General features: G+C 38.3%; 1 protein-coding gene across 3 annotated transcripts in view; it reads left to right on the top strand.

Annotated features, from left to right (window-relative positions):
• Nucleotides 1-290: 290 nt before the first annotated feature.
• Nucleotides 291-19,185, top strand: part of LOC126968423 (CLIP domain-containing serine protease B15-like) — a 30,086-nt gene continuing 11,191 nt past the window's right edge. For 2 of the 3 annotated variants that reach the window (XM_050813451.1, XM_050813454.1), the window contains exon 1: nt 17,954-18,070. In XM_050813451.1, the coding sequence (XP_050669408.1) occupies nt 17,992-18,070 (79 nt within the window). In that variant the 5' untranslated portion in view covers nt 17,954-17,991. Of the gene's footprint in view, nt 346-17,953; nt 18,071-19,185 lie in introns of those variants that run through there. The other variant, XM_050813453.1, reaches the window with a different exon arrangement.

Below are 19,185 nucleotides of genomic sequence, written 5' to 3' on the forward strand. Positions count from 1 at the left end.
TCTGCGGCCATGTGACTTTCTAAACAGCAAGTTCCATATTTGAAATTTAAAAAGGCCACATAAATTGGCGGGACACTAATCTGTGCTTAGTTAAACAACTGGTTTTATTTTCCTCATATTCAAAATGAAAAGAAGAGTGTTTAACTCGATTAAAACTATCAATTCGTACTCGGACTATAGCCGACCTCGCTGCGCTCGGGCGTCTACATACCTCGAGAATTGATTCTTTTGACCCTCGGTTAACAATCTACTAATCAATGCTAAAAGCGATTTTCCAACAAATACAGTACATACATGAAGGAGATAAGCCGAAACCGTCACACAGACAAATGAACAATCTGATATGTAAGTAGACATATTATATTAACTGCTCTGCGATATCTTCAAACTTTTAAACGTTTTTAGTAAGCCTCACTTGATACAAGTCCATGGATCACTAATTAATGTTGTGCATACACGTATAATCTTTTAATCGCTTTGGTCTCCATTTTTTACCAGTGAGGGCTTCTTTGCACAAGATGCCGGCTAGATTGTGGGTACCACAACGGCGCTTTTTTCTGCCGTGAAGCATTAATGTGTAAGCATTATTGTGTTTCGGTCTGATGGGCGCCGTAGCTAGTGAAATAACTGGGTAAATGCGACTTAACATCTTATGTCTCAAGGTGACGTGCGCAATTGTAGTGCCGCTCAGAATTTTTGGGTTTTTCAAGAATCCTGAGTGACACTGCATTCTAATGGGCAGGGCGTATTAATTACCCGCAGCTTAACGTCCTGCTCGTCTAAAAGTCTATTGATTAACAATAGCAGAGGACGAGAGAGTAAATCTGCATCCGAAAGACTGGGATGAGGAATAAGGAATATATAGGAGGACATAAACAAAGTAGCAAAACACAATCTAGTTAAGAATACACCTGAGAAAGTCTTCAAGCTGATATTGTACGAGTTAATTATATTCCAGGCTTTATAAGGAACACCCATGCTTAAGCTGACGATGTATTTGTATGCGCTATTGTTACATTTTGTATGTTTCCATTATACCCAATTTATATTATCCTTGAAAGATCGCTATTTATTATGTATGGTATTCTTAAAATATAAGAAAGTCACAATTAGCTTAAAGTAAATATATTTGGGACCAAAACTCTTTGATTTTTGTTGAGTCTGAAAGTAGTTATATATTTAAGTTCATTGTCACTTGTACAAAGCTGTTTTCGAGTCATGGATGTTTCTATATTTATAGATAATTCACTTGAAGTAAGCTATTGTTACTACGGAACATGTTGACATAGAACTAAGATATTTTTTATTCTATTTATGATACTATGATGAGGAAGTCTTCGGAGTATTTACTCCTTTTTACTTATTTATTTATTTTGGGTTGCCGATATATCTACATTATGGATTCTCATTGAACTTATTTTTTATAAATCATTTATAATATAATGTAAATTCAATATACAGAGCACTTATAAAGATACAAGATTGTTTTCAAAAAGGCAATCAATTAAAAAATATATATTCAAGTTAGTGATGTCATTAATTTGATTATCATATTCTTAAAAACTTACACCGAAAATCTTTGGTTAAGAAAATATCAAGTGAAACCTTCGCTCGTCCGGTAATGACTCAAGTATATTGAGCAAATGAGACTTAACATCTTAGGTCTCAAGGTGACGAGTGCAATTGTAGTGCCGCTCAGAATTTTTGGGTTTTTCAAGAATCCTGGGCGGCACTACATTGAAATGGGTACGGTGTATTAATTACCATCAGCTCAACGTCCTGCTCGTCTCGTCCCCTATTTTTATAAAAAAAGTAATTTTGAAAATTATTCAATGCTATTATTACATAAACAGAATATCGGTACTGACAAAACATTACAGTATATTTTTAATAGCACCCATTGGGCTTTTAGGATTGTACGTCAAAAATAGAAAAAAAAACGCGAGGATCAATGGAAACGCACACAAACCAAAACTCGTAACTAATATGTTTGACATATAATACTTCCTTCAAGGGTTGAGATTTTGAATTATGCGGCAATAATACCCATTTGTTTGAGTTATCGACATTTTATTTATCTTCGGTCCTTTTACCGGGTACAGCCTTTGGGCTTGATGTATGACGTCATAATTAAGGTATCCTATTCATTTTTGAATTGTTGGTCCGCAGTTAAAATTATTTTTTGAATGAGCTTGAAAAAAAAATGTTATTGATTGTTCATAAATAATATTATATGTAGTTTTATATGGTATTCATAATAAATAATAGAAATTTGGACATTAAAAAAATATACAGGGTGAATTTTTAAGTGGACGAGGATGGTCGAATCAGAACCTATGACGATAGGAGTTATTGATTTCATTTAGAAAAATCGAATGTTTCACGTTTTTTGTAGATTTCAAGACTTAGTTCTTAGTTCTTAATTCGACTTAGACAAGACGTAGTTCGTGCTATATATCAGCTTGGTTATAGACAGTCTCTCAAAGAAAAATTTAAAGAAATAAATATTTTGACTGTTCATTATCAGAACATTTATGAAAATTTAATATACGTTCACAAAAATCGTCACCTTTTTGCTCTTAATAGTGATATTCAATATTATAACACTAGAAATGCCCTGTACTTTTCCCGGGGCGTAAAAAGAATAGGGGAGTCCCAGGCCCATGGGTGTTGTAAGAGGCGACTAAGGGCTTTTTAGTGGGAGAGTCACGCTGCCGTCTTTTGACGTCAGCACAATCGGGCCATACTCGTCCGGGTTAATTACCACACTCGCACAGAATACCGGCGTGAAGTAGCGGCCAAGTGCCGCTATGTTTCGCATAGGTTAGTGTCGAGGACCGGTGGCCATCCCGAGCTAGAGTGCCCTCCCCGGGCACTCTAGCTCGGGCTGCCCTTCGTATTCTGGGGAGGGCACAGAACCGCGCATGACCAAGGACAAACGAGGCAGTATCACCACGGCACCCCGCTCCACACTCAACGTGGACTTTTGCAATATCAGGGGAATTCACTCCAATTTAAACGCCGTCCACCACCACCTTGAGACGGCGCAGCCGGCCTTGTGTTTTCTTACTGAGACGCAGATATCTCGACCAAGCGATACGTCATATTTATAGTACCCCGGGTTCAAAATTGAGCACAATTTTTTGCCTCATGCCGGGGTATGTTAGGTACGTTAGGGAGGATATCTGCTGTCGCCGTCTCGGCAATTTTGAGGGTAGGGACCTGTCCACTCTCTGACTCCGCGTAGATTTAGAGGACCGCGTCCGCATCTATGCGTGTGTCTACAGGTCCCATAGTGGTAACGCAGAAACCGATCATCTCATGGGCTGCGTTCAAGCGGCAATTGACGACGTACTTGCACGGATCCCCTCCGCTGAAATCGTAGTCTTGGGTGATTTCAACGGGCACAATGCCGAATGGCTTGGATCACTTACCACAGACTACGCAGGGCGATCTGTGCATAATTTTTGCATTGGCGTATGGTCTGTCCCAATTGGTTGAGTCGCCAACGCGGCTCCCGGATGTGGATAGCCACATGCCGTCCTTATTGGATCTTCTGCTGATTACACATCCCGATGGTTACCAGGTCTTTGTCGACGCCCCTCTCGGAACGTCCGACCATTGCCTGGTCAGGAGTGTAGTGCCTATCCGACGCCAACGTCGCAGACCATCAGCGACCCACCGCGTTTGGCACTACAAGTCAGCAGATTGGGATAGGATGCGTTCCTTTTTTGCATCCTACCCTTGGAGCAGGGTTGTTTCCCTTCGGATGATCCTAGTGCCTAGTGCCTAGTGCCGTTGCAGTAGCCGATGTGATACTACAGGGTATGGATATTTTCATACCAAACTCTGTAGTACCCATCGGTGGCAGATCACAGCCCTGGTTCGATGCGTTAGTTAAATCAGCATCTGACTGCAAAAAACAGGCGTATCGAGCTTGGGTTGCGGCGCTGGGCACAAAGGATCCGATAGTTCTTAAGAGGAAATACAACCGTGCCTCCAGATTTTTTAAGCGGCAAATCGCCCGTGCAAAATCAAAACACGTCGTGTAAATCGGCGAGCAGCTTTCCAGTTACCCGACCGGAACACGCAAGTTCTGGTCGTTGTCGAAAGCTGCTCTTGGTAACTTCAGCCAGCCGTCCATGCCGCCGTTGCACATGAGGAATGACACCCTGGCCCATACGGCAAAAGAGAAAGCCGATCACTTGTGCACTCTTTTCGCCTCCAACTCGATTCTTGACGACAACGGAAAAACACTGCCGACCATCCCGCGGTGTCAGAGCTCTATGCCTGAAGTACACTTATGACAGAAAACTGTTAGGCGAGCTCTGTTTTCGTTGGACGTCAGGAAGTCGAGCGGGCCGGATGGCATTTCTCCAATCGTGCTTAGAACGTGTGCCCCTGAGTTGACGCCGTTGCTAACGCGTTTATTCCGGCACTCTTATTCTAAAGGCGTAGTCCCTGACGCATGGAAGTCAGCCCTTGTCCATCCGATCCAAAAAAAAGGAGACAGTTCGGATCCGGCAAACTACAGGCCTATTGCTATTACTTCCCTGCTCTCCAAAATCATGGAGAGTCACCAGTTGATCAACGACCGACAATACGGGTTTCGCCATGGTCGGTCGGCAGGTGATCTTCTGGTATACCTGACACATAGATGGACTGCGGCTATTGAAAGCAAGGGGGAAGGCCTGGCAGTTAGCCTGGATATAGCGAAGGCCTTTGATCGTGTATGCCACAAGGCGCTCCTCTCCAAACTTCCATCATTTGGGCTTCCCGAGAGCTTATGCAAGTGGACCTCCAGCTTCCTCACTGGGCGTAGCATGCAGGTCGTTGTCGACGGATATTGCTCGAACCCGAAGCCCGTGAATGCTGGAGTGCCCCAAGGCTGTGTGCTATCTCCCACGCTGTTTCTTCTGCATATCAATGATATGTTGGACACCTCCAACATTCATTGCTATGCAGACGACAGCACTGGTGATGCCATATACACGGGCCATGCAGGTCTCTCTCGGGAAATCGTCGACCAGTGCCGGGAGAAACTTGTGTCTTCTATCGAGTCCTCTCTTGAGAAGGTCGCGGAATGGGGAAAATTAAACCTTGTCCAATTTAACCCCCAGAAGACTCAAGTTTGCGCGTTTACCACTAAAAAACCCCATTTGTCGTATCACCGCTCCTCGACAACACTTCCCTCAAAGCCTCGCCTAGTATCGGAATACTGGGTCGAAATCTCGAGCGATTGCCAATATCGTGGTCATCTGGAAGGCAAAGCCAAATTGGCTTTAAAGAAACTGGGCGTCATTAATAGAGCACGGCAATACTTCAAGCCGGCCCACATACTAGTGCTCTACAAAGCGCAGGTCCGGCCACACATGGAGTATTGCTGTCATCTCTGGTCTGGCGCACCCCAGTATCAGCTCGATCCATTTGACCGCGTGCAATGCAGAGCAGCTCGAATTGTCGGGGACCCAGTGCTCTGTGAACGGCTGGATCACTTGGCGTTGCGTAGAGACGTCGCTTCATTGTGTGTCTTCTACCGCATTTATCACGGGGAGTGTTCCGAAGAGCTGTTTAACCTGATTCCGGCCGCCGAATTCCACCTTCGCACGACACGCCACAAGTTAGGATATCATCCTCACCATCTGGATGTGTGGCGGTCCTCCACAGTGCGGTTTTCAAGGAGCTTTCTTCCACGTACTACAAAGCTGTGGAATGAGCTTCCTTGTGCGGTGTTTCCGGGACGATACGACATGGCTACCTTCAAAAAAAGCGCGTACACCTTCCTTAAAGGCCGGCAACGCTCCTGTGATTCCTCTGGTGTTGCAAGAGATTGTGGGCGGCGGTGATCACTTAACAACAGGTGACCCGTACGCTCGTTTGTCCTCCTATTCCATAAAAAAAAAATAAGAAATAAGGGATTGCTTGTAACTAATTCTAGTAGGCTTCATAAGATACATAATAGCTTTAAGGGTAAATGTATACACTTCTATAATAAAGTCCCAGCCACTGTTGAGGCATTATCTCTATTCGATAATCCAAAACCGAATGGAAATGTAATGAAAAACTAGGGAGGTTGATTGGTATTGCTGGAACGGAAAAGCAATGGACAAAGTATTATTCGCAGCATTATGGGAGGAGGCCTTCTGAAGTGGACAACTAAATCGTATGTGGTTCTTAAGGCCGCTATCCCAAGAAATCGCTAAGATAGCGCTCAATTAAAACCATTTCTTAACGGTTTGTATAAGGCTTTTATTTTTACAAAAAAATAATTATGTGTCTACAGAATATGACAAGAAAATTCATTTTTTTCTTAACACATCTATCTTTAATAAATATTGCGAAAAAAATCACCAAAGTACCCCATACTTTTGCAGTTGGAGCCATTCAATCTAGATAAAAATTTTATGAATATTTTCTTCTATTTAATATGACATAGTTTTGTTTGTTTTTTTTTTTTTGTATCAATAAAAATTGTATTATGTTTGTAATAAATTAAAAATGCTTCTGATTGTGAATTAAAACTATGGCGATCTTGTGCGAGAGAGGTAACCTAGCTCCGCTCGATTCCTCAAGGCCGTTGGCTCGGTCCCCAGCCTTAATAGTCAGAAACGTATTTCTGTCAGAAGCCTACTTTATAAGAGGAGGATGTAAATAATAAAAAAATATTTTATAAATTCGTAGCTCTTTTAAGATTTTGTATTCATCGCGCGCACTACTAAAGTGTGGGAGTTCTCCATTACTACCGCGTCTGGAGTTTAGCAGTAAATCATTACACTGTTTAACCCAAGGTAAGTGTTTATAGAGTGACCTTCAGCACCCTAACAAGGTAACTTCAGACAATATAATGGACCAAAACTGTTGTTTATACGCAGTTTAAAAGTGATTATGTTGTGAATTATGGTCTACGTGATAATAATGCCATGCTTACATGAGACTACTATGACTGTTTTATTTAATCTATATAAAATTTGATGGTTTTTATGGTCCAAATATTTTGATTTTTTTTAGTGTTTGTGATGATTCCGCCAATATTTGACTTTAAACAATTCGACACGTGTTACGCCTCTACACGAGGCATCCTCAGGAGATGCTGACTCGCCATAATCTGGCACGAGACTCAATTGAATGAGCTGGAAACCGCTCTTTTTTACCCTAGTCCCATGAAGTGACGCGCTGTGATTGGTCGGCTGTTGTGACGTATTACCCCCGAAAAAAATACGCAACAATGGTCAAGGGACCAAATTTGTTTGTTCGTAAACATGTTATTTTGTGTTTTATTGTTTCTCATTGTTCTAACCCATTCAAACGAAATCCTATTTCACTTGTATGTTTTTATGGGATACCACCAAAATGGCTAGACCGATTTATTGAAGTTCCGATCTTCATGACTGTGATAAAGTTTTGTAGCGATCAAAAAACAAAAATGTTATATTGTTGTGACACGGGAGTGGGTCAGGGATTGGAAATAATACTCCGCTTATAGGAACGAGTCTTTATTTGCGTTCACTTTTTCTGAACTTGCACTTGCCGGTCTGCCGCTGTTCATTTTGTGGACGGCAGTACCTTCAACGCGTCACACTGCACCGAACACTAGGTCTCGTCTATCTTCTTGTTCTTGGAACACTTCCACTTTTCACTACTTCTTCTTTTCTTCTTCTTCTTCTTCTTTACACTTTCGAGTCAGAACTAGAACTGCCGTAGGCCACGCTTAGTACTGCTTATATATCCCCGGATCTGTTCCATTTTCAAAATGATTCCCCCATTCCATCTTTAAATTTAATTTGTACTAGAAAATTCTTTTAACTATTTTTATCCTGCTTACACATTTTCCATCCCTTTTTTTCTGTTCGATTTGATCCGGAACTTACTAGAAATTTCCATTAACTTTACAAAACCCAAAAAATTCCATACACTGGTAGGTGTATCGAACCCGGGTCTACAGCGTCTAAAGTAAACAGTTTTCCGCTGAGCTACGAATATTGCTGACGGAGCTGTTGAAATTAACAATGTCTTGAAGTTTGACAACTCTCGTCATATACTTCAAAGCGTTGCTACGCAACAGTTGTTTAAGGGAGTTTATTAGTGTCAAAAGCTTCTATCAACCCCCGGGATGCTTTGATATAAAAAGGCTTCTATGTAAATTAAACTTATATTATAAATGCAAATGTAAGATTCTTGAAGAATTTTTGTACATATAACGGATCCAACCGCGTGTCACTGGCTCGTGGTGCTACAAAGCGGCATGCCTGCATGACCTGCATTAGCTGCTTTGCCTGGCATGAGGTGCACCATCTGCGAAAGAGACGTGGTGCATCGCGTGGCGCGACACATGCTTATAATTTTTCATCGCGAGTGATTTTATATTGATATAGTACTCAGACATTTTGATCAAACAATTTTAGTATGGTTGCAATAAGTAAATATAGACATGCCTATGTGTTCAACAAGCATATGTCCCACATCTCCCGGTTGTTTTAAAAATTGGTCTTAGTAAAGATTCCTTATTTATGTCTTTCTCAAAGGGGTAACCACAATAAAGAAAGTTTGGTCTTGCAGTCTTTAAAAGGATGAGTTAGGTGAGCAGCTTACTAAGTATATCTGTAGAAGTTTTGTAAAATTTTGTATTGTCACTAAATATTCTTACTGTTTCATTTTTTTGGACAAATTTTGTGCATTAGTTTTTGTTATTACAGAGTCAGATAATATTGAGTTAGAAGATTAATATCGTGACGATAGAAAGTGATAGAAGTTGAGGGTGAAAATGTCTATAAAAGGGCGTTAGGGCGTTACTCTGCTCAATTTTTATTCGAATTTTACAGTTTATCATTATCCTTTTTCTAGTTAATAATTGACATGTTTGGCTTGCATGTGAATTATTGATAGGTGGTATTAACATTTGTTATAATTAAAATCCCTTTTGATCTAATTTCCTAGAATATATTTACAAACAAAAGTTGAAATTTTACTAAAACTTATTTTTTATATGAAATTCCAAATCCTTTTTTGTATTTTAATAGCAAATACATAATTGAAGATTTGCTATTTTATCTGATTTGCCACGTCACATCTAGTAAATTCTGGCAATAAGCATTTAATATTTGGGTTTCAATAATTTTTTACAGGTTAAATTCACCATAGCTGAGACATATGTGAATGCCTGAATTGAGTGCTTCTATTCTAAAGTTACAATTATTTCGCCTTGTGTGAAACGGGCATAACAATAGTTATAAAATCCGATACTCAGGTTATTGTACGCAATAATTTATTACCCCTATCTGTTTATCTGTATAATTAGTTGTTGTCATTCTGTATGAGATTATGTACATTTTATGGGACGAATTAGCCATATTTTGTCAGTAAGTGATCGTCACTGTATGAAAAAAGAGAATTTTGCATTTGAATTTTGAGACTTACACACTTCATAATGCAGTACCGAACAGGATTCAAAACGTTGTTGAAAGTATTTCATTTTCAAAATATTAAGAACGTTGTTTTGAATAATATGTTTAGTTGTGTTCAAGAAGAAGTGACGCAATTAGAATGCTGTGCAACTTAGAATTTCAATTATTGTTTCCAAAGGACGTTATTATTGCAAAGGTCTTTTAATTACCTAAACTAAACTTAATAACGCGTTCTGAAAAGTAAATGCGTAACCTCAAAGAAAGACAATCACAACCAGTTGTATATACCAGTGGGTGGCTCCTTTGCACCGGATGCCGGCCAGTTTATAGGTACCACAACGGCGCCTATTTCTGCTTTGGAGTTTAAGCATCACTGTGTTTCGGTCTGAAGGGCACTGTAGCTAGTGAAATTACTGGGCAAATGAGACTTGACAACTTATGTCTCAAGGTGACGAGCGTAGTTGTATTGCCGCTCAGAATTTTTGTTTTTTTCAATTAACCTGAGCGGCACTGCATTGTAATGGGCAGGGCGTATAAATTACCAACAGCTGAACGTCCTGCTCGTCTCGTTCATTACTGTTATAAAATAAAACAAAAAGATATCACAAAATATAATAGGCGTCACTATATTATGCCACCTGTCAACTTTGCAACTTATGTTAATGCGACCTTCACTTAACTTACAATATAAGATAAAGATCAAGTACTAAGCTTAACTTAAATGCCTAGATTCTTAACTAAATTGCACATTGTTAGTTCTCTATATATCAGACGAAGGAGTAAATAATCTTTAGAGACATGACAATTAGTTTATTGATTTAAATCGGGTAAAACTAAGCTTTTATGTCGTTTCTTATGTGTACATATAAAAGATTAAAATGCCGCACCTGTATTTTAAATATACAAAAAATTATATATTGTGCTTATATAACTGATATTGTGTTTGTTTGTGCACGCGGTACCAGTGGGAGGCTCCTTTGCACAGGATGCTAGATTATGGGTACCACAACGGCGCCTATTTCTGCTGTGAAGCAGTTTTGTGTAGCTAGTGAAATTATTGGGCAAATGAGACTTATCATATTATGTTTAAGGTGACGAGCGCAGGGGCTGAGGATTTTGGTTATTTCAATAATATTGAGCGGCACTGCATTGTAATGGGCAGGGCATACCAATTATCATCAACGGAACGTCCTGCTCATCTCGTCCTCCGAATCCATAGAATCCTAAAAAGCTTGTCTCTCATTACTGCGAATCCAAAAGTGTCCATATTAGTTCCATCTCTTCCGAATACAAGGCCCCTACGATTTTCCATAATAATTAACATTTTTTTTTTATGGAAAAGGAGGACCTGGTGTTAAGTGATCACAAGGGAGTGTTACCGGCCTTTAAGGTCATATCATAATATTATGTTATATGTTTAAATTTTTTCAGCCATTTTTTTTTATTTCAATCCTTAAATTTTATTATTTTTCGCTCCTGATTTGCGACGACAGTTGACACATCTACGAAACATTTTCACATATTTCTTTTCATCTTTATATAGCCAGTTCTTCTTAAGTTTTATTTAATTCTTTTAATTCATATTTTGTGATCTTTGATAGTTTATACCTGAGTCTCTGGCTGTTAGACAACCGATAAAAACCGGCGAGGTATATTAGTTTTGTGTGAGTGACAAGTTACGTCTTACACTCGCGATACATCGCGTGTCATACACACTTCGAGTTAGTGCTTTGCTCAAAATAGAGGTTAGTTCTAAACTCAATGGTTTTCGACGTTTTCACATCTGTCATAGTATATCTAGACGTATAAACAATTTAAGATTGTGCTATCCTTTAGTCCTGCTTCTATACTTGTTAGAATAATTTTGCCTTGAAATGATCTGTAAATCTTGATATAAAAGAGTGGCAATGAGTTTCTTGCTACTTCTTCTCATTAGCTCAACCCTTTACGAAGTAGCGGTAGATTCAATAAGATTTTTTTTTTGACATTCATAAGTGTCATTTTCGTGACCTACTTGAATAAACTGATTTTGATTTGATTTGATTTGAATATTGTATTAAGTATATCATTGTCTTGTACCCATAGTACAGGCTATGCTTAGTTTGGGGCAAGATAATTTGTGCAAAAGTGTGTCAATATTATTATTTAATGACTCTGTATATTACTTACTCATGTTACGTCTACGAACGGATGTCCACGATAATCACTGTGTGATAAGGAACGTTTAATAATAATAAATAAACTAAGCAAAGAATATTGTATGCTTGAATAATTATTAGGTATTAAAAAAAGGAAAAAGGTTAAGCTAATCCGTTTCTTATTGATAATCCTACTTAATACCGTAATGTATCTACATAGATCGTTCTGCTAATTATAAGGACCCTTGGTTGGATAGTTTGAGTTTTTTTTATTCCGACATCTACACAGCATGTGATAACTTAATGGAAGATGATCACAAGTATCTTTTACCGGTAGGAGGCTTCTTTGCACAGGATGCCGGCTAGATTATGGATACCACAACGCGGTGTCTTTTTCTGCCGTGAAGTAGTAATGTGCAACCATTATTTTGTTTCGGTCTGAACAGCGCCGTAGCTAGAGAAATTACTGGGCAAATGAGACTTAATATCTAATGTCTCAGGAGGACAAGCGCAATTGTAGTGACGCTCAGAATTTTTAGGTTTTTCAAGAATCTTGAGCGGTACTGCATTGTAATGGGCGTATCAATTACTATCAGCTGATAAACACGGGCCATGCAGGTCTCTCTCGGGAAATCGTCGACCAGTGCCGGGAGAAACTTGTGTCTTCTATCGAGTCCTCTCTTGAGAAGGTCGCGGAATGGGGAAAATTGAGCCTTGTCCAATTTAACCCCCAGAAGACTCAAGTTTGCGCGTTTACCACTAAAAAAACCCCATTTGTCGTATCACCGCTCTTCGACAACACTTCCCTCAAAGCCTCGCCTAGTATCGCAATACTGGGTCTCGAAATCTCGAGCGATTGCCAATTTCGTGGTCATCTGGAAAGCAAAGCCAAATTGGCTTCACAGAAACTGGGCGTCATTAATAGAGCACGGCAATACTTCAAGCCGGCTCACATACTAACGCTCTACAAAGCGCAGGTCCGGCCACACATGGAGTATTGCTGTCATCTCTGGTCTGACGCACCTCAGTATCAGCTCGATCCATTTGACCGCGTACAACGCAGAGCAGCTCGAATTGTCGGGGACCCAGTGCTCTGTGAACGGCTGGATCACTTGGCGTTGCGTAGAGACGTCACTTCATTGTGTGTCTTCTACCGCATTTATCACGGGGAGTGTTCCGAAGAGCTGTTTAACCTGATTCCTGCCGCCGAATTCCACCTTCGCACGACACGCCACAAGTTAGAATATCATCCTCACCATCTGGATGTGTGGCGGTCCTCCACAGTGCGGTTTTCAAGGAGCTTTCTTCCACGTACTACAAAGCTGTGGAATGAGCTTCCTTGTGCGGTGTTTCAGCGACGATACGACATGGGTACCTTCAAACAAACCGCGTACACCTTCCTTAAAGGCCGGCAACGCTCCTGTGATTCCTCTGGTGTTGCAAGAGATTGTGGGCGGCGGTGATCACTTAACAACAGGTGACCCGTACGCTCATTTGACCTCCTATTCCATAAAAAAAAAGCGTCTTGCTCGTCTCGTCCCTTACTGATATAAAAAATGTTATCAAACTTATAGCCCAGATAACACCAAATACCTAAAGAATATTCGCACGCAAACAATTCATTCAACCAAATCAGGTGAGCGGGCGTGTGGTACTGAGTACTCATTGGTCAGGTAATTATCACAACATATCGTACACAATCGCTGTAGATAGCGATAAAATCTATTTTATGTCTATGGGTTATAAGGTCGATTATTAATCGACCACTGTCCACTGGTATATTTTTACATCACTGTTTAACGAATTCAGTGTATTAAAAATTATTTTCAATATTTAAAAGTGTTGCACAGTTTTTTTAATTTTCATTTATTTTATTCATTTATGCAGTTAGTGATATAGACATTTTATATGTATCTATACAGATATTTGAAAAATTCATTTTAAAATGTACAAATATCCAAAAAGTACTTTACATTTAATTGATACGGGGCGGGCAAGGGTCGAACCGAGGTCTCTATCATTGTCCCACCGATATTTTTTTAATGTATCATATAATATTATATAATAAAACTCGCTATCCACATTAGTATAACACAAGATTGGCCTCAAAGAAAATATGGACGAAAAGATGCCGGTCCATACGGATACATATGGTACCTCTTGCCTTCATCTTTGGTGTTATGGACGCTAATTCAGCTCGAACCTTTGAAGTGCAAAGCTGCTCCAGTTTTAATGTAGAGGATTCAGTATTTTGTGAACAGCTCCATCCCTTCTTTGATCTCCTAAATTATATAATAGCTAGGAACATATTTCAAAGAATATGAAAAAAAAATCACGAAACAGTTGTTGGGAAATTCGTATTCAAACTAAACTCAAGGTCGTTCCTTAAAATTTCCATAAAATTAATTAAAAACAATAACCAATATAAATAAAACAAAAACCAACAAATTTAAAATACAAATATGTTGCTATACCATTTTTTTTCTACGATGGAAAGGATTCCGATATCAGCAGTGATAAGGTCGAAGAAATTCCATTCTTGCACTATACGCCACAAATAGACTAAATCACAGAATTTGGTTGTATGGCGTTTTCCACAGTCTAGTTTATAGTAGCATGTATAAACATGATGAAAGCTATAATGGTTATCCAACATGTGAATAAATCTTGTTCAGTGTTTTCTGGACGAGACGACTGAAAGAATCTTTAAAAAAGTGTGTACACCCACTTCAAAAGATGGTAGCGCTCCTGTGATTCCTCTGGTGTAGCACGAGATTGTGACCTGTACAATATCCCGTACAATCGATTGTCCTCATATTCAAAAAAATAACTATTTCGGCTATATATTATGTAATTTTTTACCATATTAGTGTTTGAATATCATATTCTCAAACATATTTTATGATAATATTGTTTAGCTTATGTATTCTCGCTTAATTTCTAAAAGATATTAAATCTTAGAACAGAACAAAAGCAACAACGATCGAAAAACTAACGAAGACCGCACTAGTTGCAGCTATCCGTTCCATGTCCAGTAAATAAGACAGCTGGTTTATTCCACTACGTTCTTTTACTGAGCATCTTTGATATAAAAATATTTTTAAATAATATGAAAAAAGAAATCGTGGACGCACAGCAATTTTATATTAATTAGGTCTCAACATTGGCATATGATTTTGTAGTGAAATTATTAGAAATCTAATCATCTATAACAGCACGAGCATTATCTCGCTATTAAAAATAAAAATATGTGCAATTGTGATGGTAAATGTATACATATTTACTTTTAAATCAATTCATTAATAATGTTCTCGAAAAACTGTTTTCTTTCGTATCAATTCATTAATAATGTTCTCGAAAAACTGTTTTCTTTCGTATAAAAGTTGTATTATAAGCATACAAATGACATTAAATTAAAATTAAAACAAGCATAAACTGACGCCTTTAATTTTATTTATAATACAAGCCCTACGCCACCACGCCACACTACGTTGCATGGTGTATTGCCTAAATAAAATCTTAAAACTCTAATACTAATATTACTATACTACTAAATAAACGGTGTGCTAAGACGACACGACAGATGTGAAACCTTCATTTATGTAATACTAATATTTTTTATATATTAACAAAATTATAACATTTACATTATATGTATATTATAATATACAGTATATTATATATACAGTAATTATAATTTATAAATTAGTCGACTCGAGCCGACTTTAACGGTATGAGCGCTACATAGGCGAGTGTGACGTCTCAACCAGCCTAAAGAAGTTTTTATTCAAAATATACGTCATACTTATACCTACACATAATCATAGACAGAAGTTCCTGCCCCACATGGAGTATTGCTGTCACCTCTGGTCTGGCGCACCCCAGTATCAGCTCGATTTATTTGACCGCGTGCAACGCAGAGCAGCTCGAATTGCCGGGGACCCAGTGCTCTGCGAACGGCTGGATCACTTGACATTGCGTAGAGATGTTGCTTCATTGTGTGTCTTCTACCACATTTATCACGGGGAGTGTTCCGAAGAGCTGTTTCATCTGATTCCTGCCGCCAAATTCCACCTTCGCACGACACGCCACAAGTTAGGATATTATCCCCACCATTTGGATGTGTGGCGGTCCTCCACAGTACGGTTTTCAAGGAGCTTTCTTCCACGTACTACAAAACTGTGGAATGAGCTTCCTTGTGCGGTGTTTCCGGGACGATACGACATGGGTACCTTCAAAAAAAGCGCGTACACTTTCCTCAAAGGCACCACTCCTTGGATTCCTCTGGTGTTACAAGAGAATTTGGGTGGTGGACCCGTACGCTAATTTGTCCTTCTTTACCATTTAAAAAATATAGAGCATCTCCTACAATTCACAAGTCCTATACGCAGCAGCTAAAGACATTCACTATTAATAAAGAATAGTAAACTGAAAATTGCACAAGCGAAGGTACAAGTAGAACACACCAGTCTCCGTGTTTCGTAATCCGACCTGTCTAGATTCCTCTTAAATCTTTTCAAGTATTTTTAGTATTGACACAAGCTTTAGATTTACGATTGCACGAGGGAATCAATGTCTTGTACTTAGTACTTGTTGTTTACTACACTTGCTGGCTTGCTGTAGTGTTTTGGATTAAAAGGATTTACTAAACTAGTTTTGATCTTGACACTGACTAATTATCCCTGCTAATATTATGAATGTGAATATAAGTTTATTTGTAACGCTTTCACGCCTAAACCACCGAACCGATTTTGATAAAATTTAGTACAGAGATAGACTAGAGCTTGAAAAAGGACATAGGCTATCTTTTATTTCAAAAAAATAAAGGAGGGGTTGAAATAGGGGATGGAAATTCGTTATTATCTAAGATAAAACCATGAAACTTTGTATTTAGGCACTTGTTAAGAAATACTTTATATACATTTGTACGAGCACTTTTGTAACTTTGACCTACATGGGGATGAAATAGAAGATTTAAGTTCACAGGAAAATACTATTAAAGAGGCTGTCTACAATGACAAGTGATATGCGCTGTATGATAGAAGAGCTCTACCAGCAATCCTTTGCTGCAAGAGCAGTTTCTAAGTGTATTATTTGAAAAATATCCTTAAAGATAAAAAAATTGCCCAAAGTTGAATGTTATTCAACGCGGTTTACCAGTGGGAGGCTCCTTTGCACAGGATGCCGGCTAGATTATGGGTACCACAACGGCGGCTATTTCTGCCGAGAAGCAGTAATGTGTAAGCATTACTGCGTTTCGGTCTGAAGGGCGTCGTAGCTAGTGAAATTACTGGGCAAATGAGAAATAACATCGTATGTCTCAAGGTGACGAGCGCAATTGTAGTGCCGCTCAAAATTTTTGAGTTTTTCAAGAATCCTGAGCGGCACTGCATTGTAATGGGCAGGGCGTATCAATTACCATCAGCTGAACGTCTTGCTCGTCTCGTCCCTTATTATCATAAAAAAAAAACGCGGATGAAGTAGCGGGTAAAAGCTGAAAAAATACTGAGGAAAGAATACTAGATTAAAAATTGAAGATAGGAAAACTACCAACAAGAAAAGCAAAGGCAAAGAATTATACTCAACAGATATTTTATACACTGGGTACAGTTACTTATTTTTAGTTTTATTATTTTTGAATTATGAATTTTGAGAAATAAATATATTTATGATTAGGTTTTATTAGGTTAAAATTTTATTTAATTACATATTTCTATATTAATACTCGCTGACCCAGCAAACGTTGTATTGCCGATATTAGAATCGCGATACAAAAGTAACTGTTGATCGTAGATGGGTGAAAATTTGAAGTTGTATGTATTTTTTAATGCTGACTCATAATCAAACAAATTTAAAAAAAAATGTCAAAAAAATAAAAAAATCTAATTTGGCGCGGACCACTCTTAACATTTAGGGGGATGAAAAATAGATGTTGTCCGATTCTCAGACCTACCCAATATGCGCTCAAAATTTCATGAGAATCGGTCAAGCCGTTTCGAAGAAGTTTAACTACAAACACCGCGACATGAGAATTTTATATACCTATTAGATAAACCATATGGGTATTTAATTTATCTGAGGCTTAATTTTTCGAAAAGGTGGTAGTTTTTGACGATCATTACGATTTTATGTCCTATTTTGAATAGAAATACTTCAATTTATAATATTATCTATTATAGATATAATACTCGCTTATATGGCGCTGCTCGTGGCGGCAGCGTGGGACGGGTCGATAGATTTTCTATGATATGTGCGAGGTAATATATGTGTAATTGCTCAGTTTATGCAAATTGACACATTTCCTGCAGGCGTTATTCTTTGGAGTTTTTTTATATTTATTTTCCCAGTCATGATAATAAGTCTTCTTTTTTCATTTAAAAACATCAATAATGTTAAAGTTGAAAAATATTGAGAACCATATTATAATACAACATGCAGTTAACTACATCGTCATGGTTATTGCACATTCATTTCACACAAGAATGGAATCCATGAAGCATTTTCTGTTATTTTATGTTATAAGTGCTACTGGTGCGTTTAGATTTATAACCATATTTTAAATATAGTACCTAGATATATCTTTAGAAAGTCATTCTTTATTAACCGACTTCAAAAAAGGAGGAGTTTGTTAGGAAACTTTGTTACCTCAAAACTTTCGACTGGGTGAACCGATTTAGATAATTCTTTTTTTATTTGAAAGCTGGTGCTTCCCGTGTGGCCCCATTGTAATTTTTGGAGTCGGTGTCATCCAAGATTGGTTTGTATTTAACTACATACATAGTTATAGGTGAGATGTGCTTGAGTTGTGAGGAGGCGCGAGGCGAGAGCGGGTCGCGGCGGAAGTAACAATAATCGTAACTAGAATTAGATTAATTAATTAGACTATATAAAAATACACAATTATTTTTATACTTTTTAGTGCATATTAAATCTATTGTTTTGGAAAAGTGTTTTTGAAGTTAGTTGTTTTGTTTGTTATTTTTTGTTTCCTAATAATTTCCTTAAGAATTGTTTAATTTATAATAAGTGACGAATTTACACATCTATACTAATGCGTGAATTCGAATTTATGGCTACATCTACAGGATCTACTTTACAGTTGACAACCTGAGAGTTGAACAAAGCATACAAGATTTTATGACGATACGTCACTCGAACGGTTAGCTCAGTTGACAGAGCACTCGCACGGAACGCGAGAGGTCGTGGGTTCGAGTCCCGCATCGTTCATAAAATTTTGTTTCCTAATTTTATTTGTGTATTAATCCTAGAAGTGAGGGTTATCACTTTAAAAAAATAACAAATTGTTAAGGAGTGAAGACTTCAGCTAAAGAGAGATAAGATAGAGATTAAGAGATTGTCTTAGGTAATGTTGTGAAAACTGTATCTTGGACTTCAAGCAAGACTGGACCTGGTCACAATAGACGAACCCAAGCTGGGCTGGTAGTCAACTTTCCGGAATTTATAAAAGCTGAAATTTGGAATTATAAATTAGGGTTAGTTTTAAAAGACATGCCTGTAAACGACATGCCAACATCGAATGGTTTAAGAAATCTCTAGAACATGATATAAATTGATATATATTTTCATGCAATGCGTAAGTCCATACATTCGTGACCAGATTAAAGGCCTGTTTTAAAGCCAAAGGT

The sequence above is a fragment of the Leptidea sinapis genome, chromosome 15, assembly GCF_905404315.1.
Source record: "Leptidea sinapis chromosome 15, ilLepSina1.1, whole genome shotgun sequence".
NCBI classification, from domain to species: Eukaryota; Metazoa; Arthropoda; class Insecta; order Lepidoptera; family Pieridae; genus Leptidea; species Leptidea sinapis.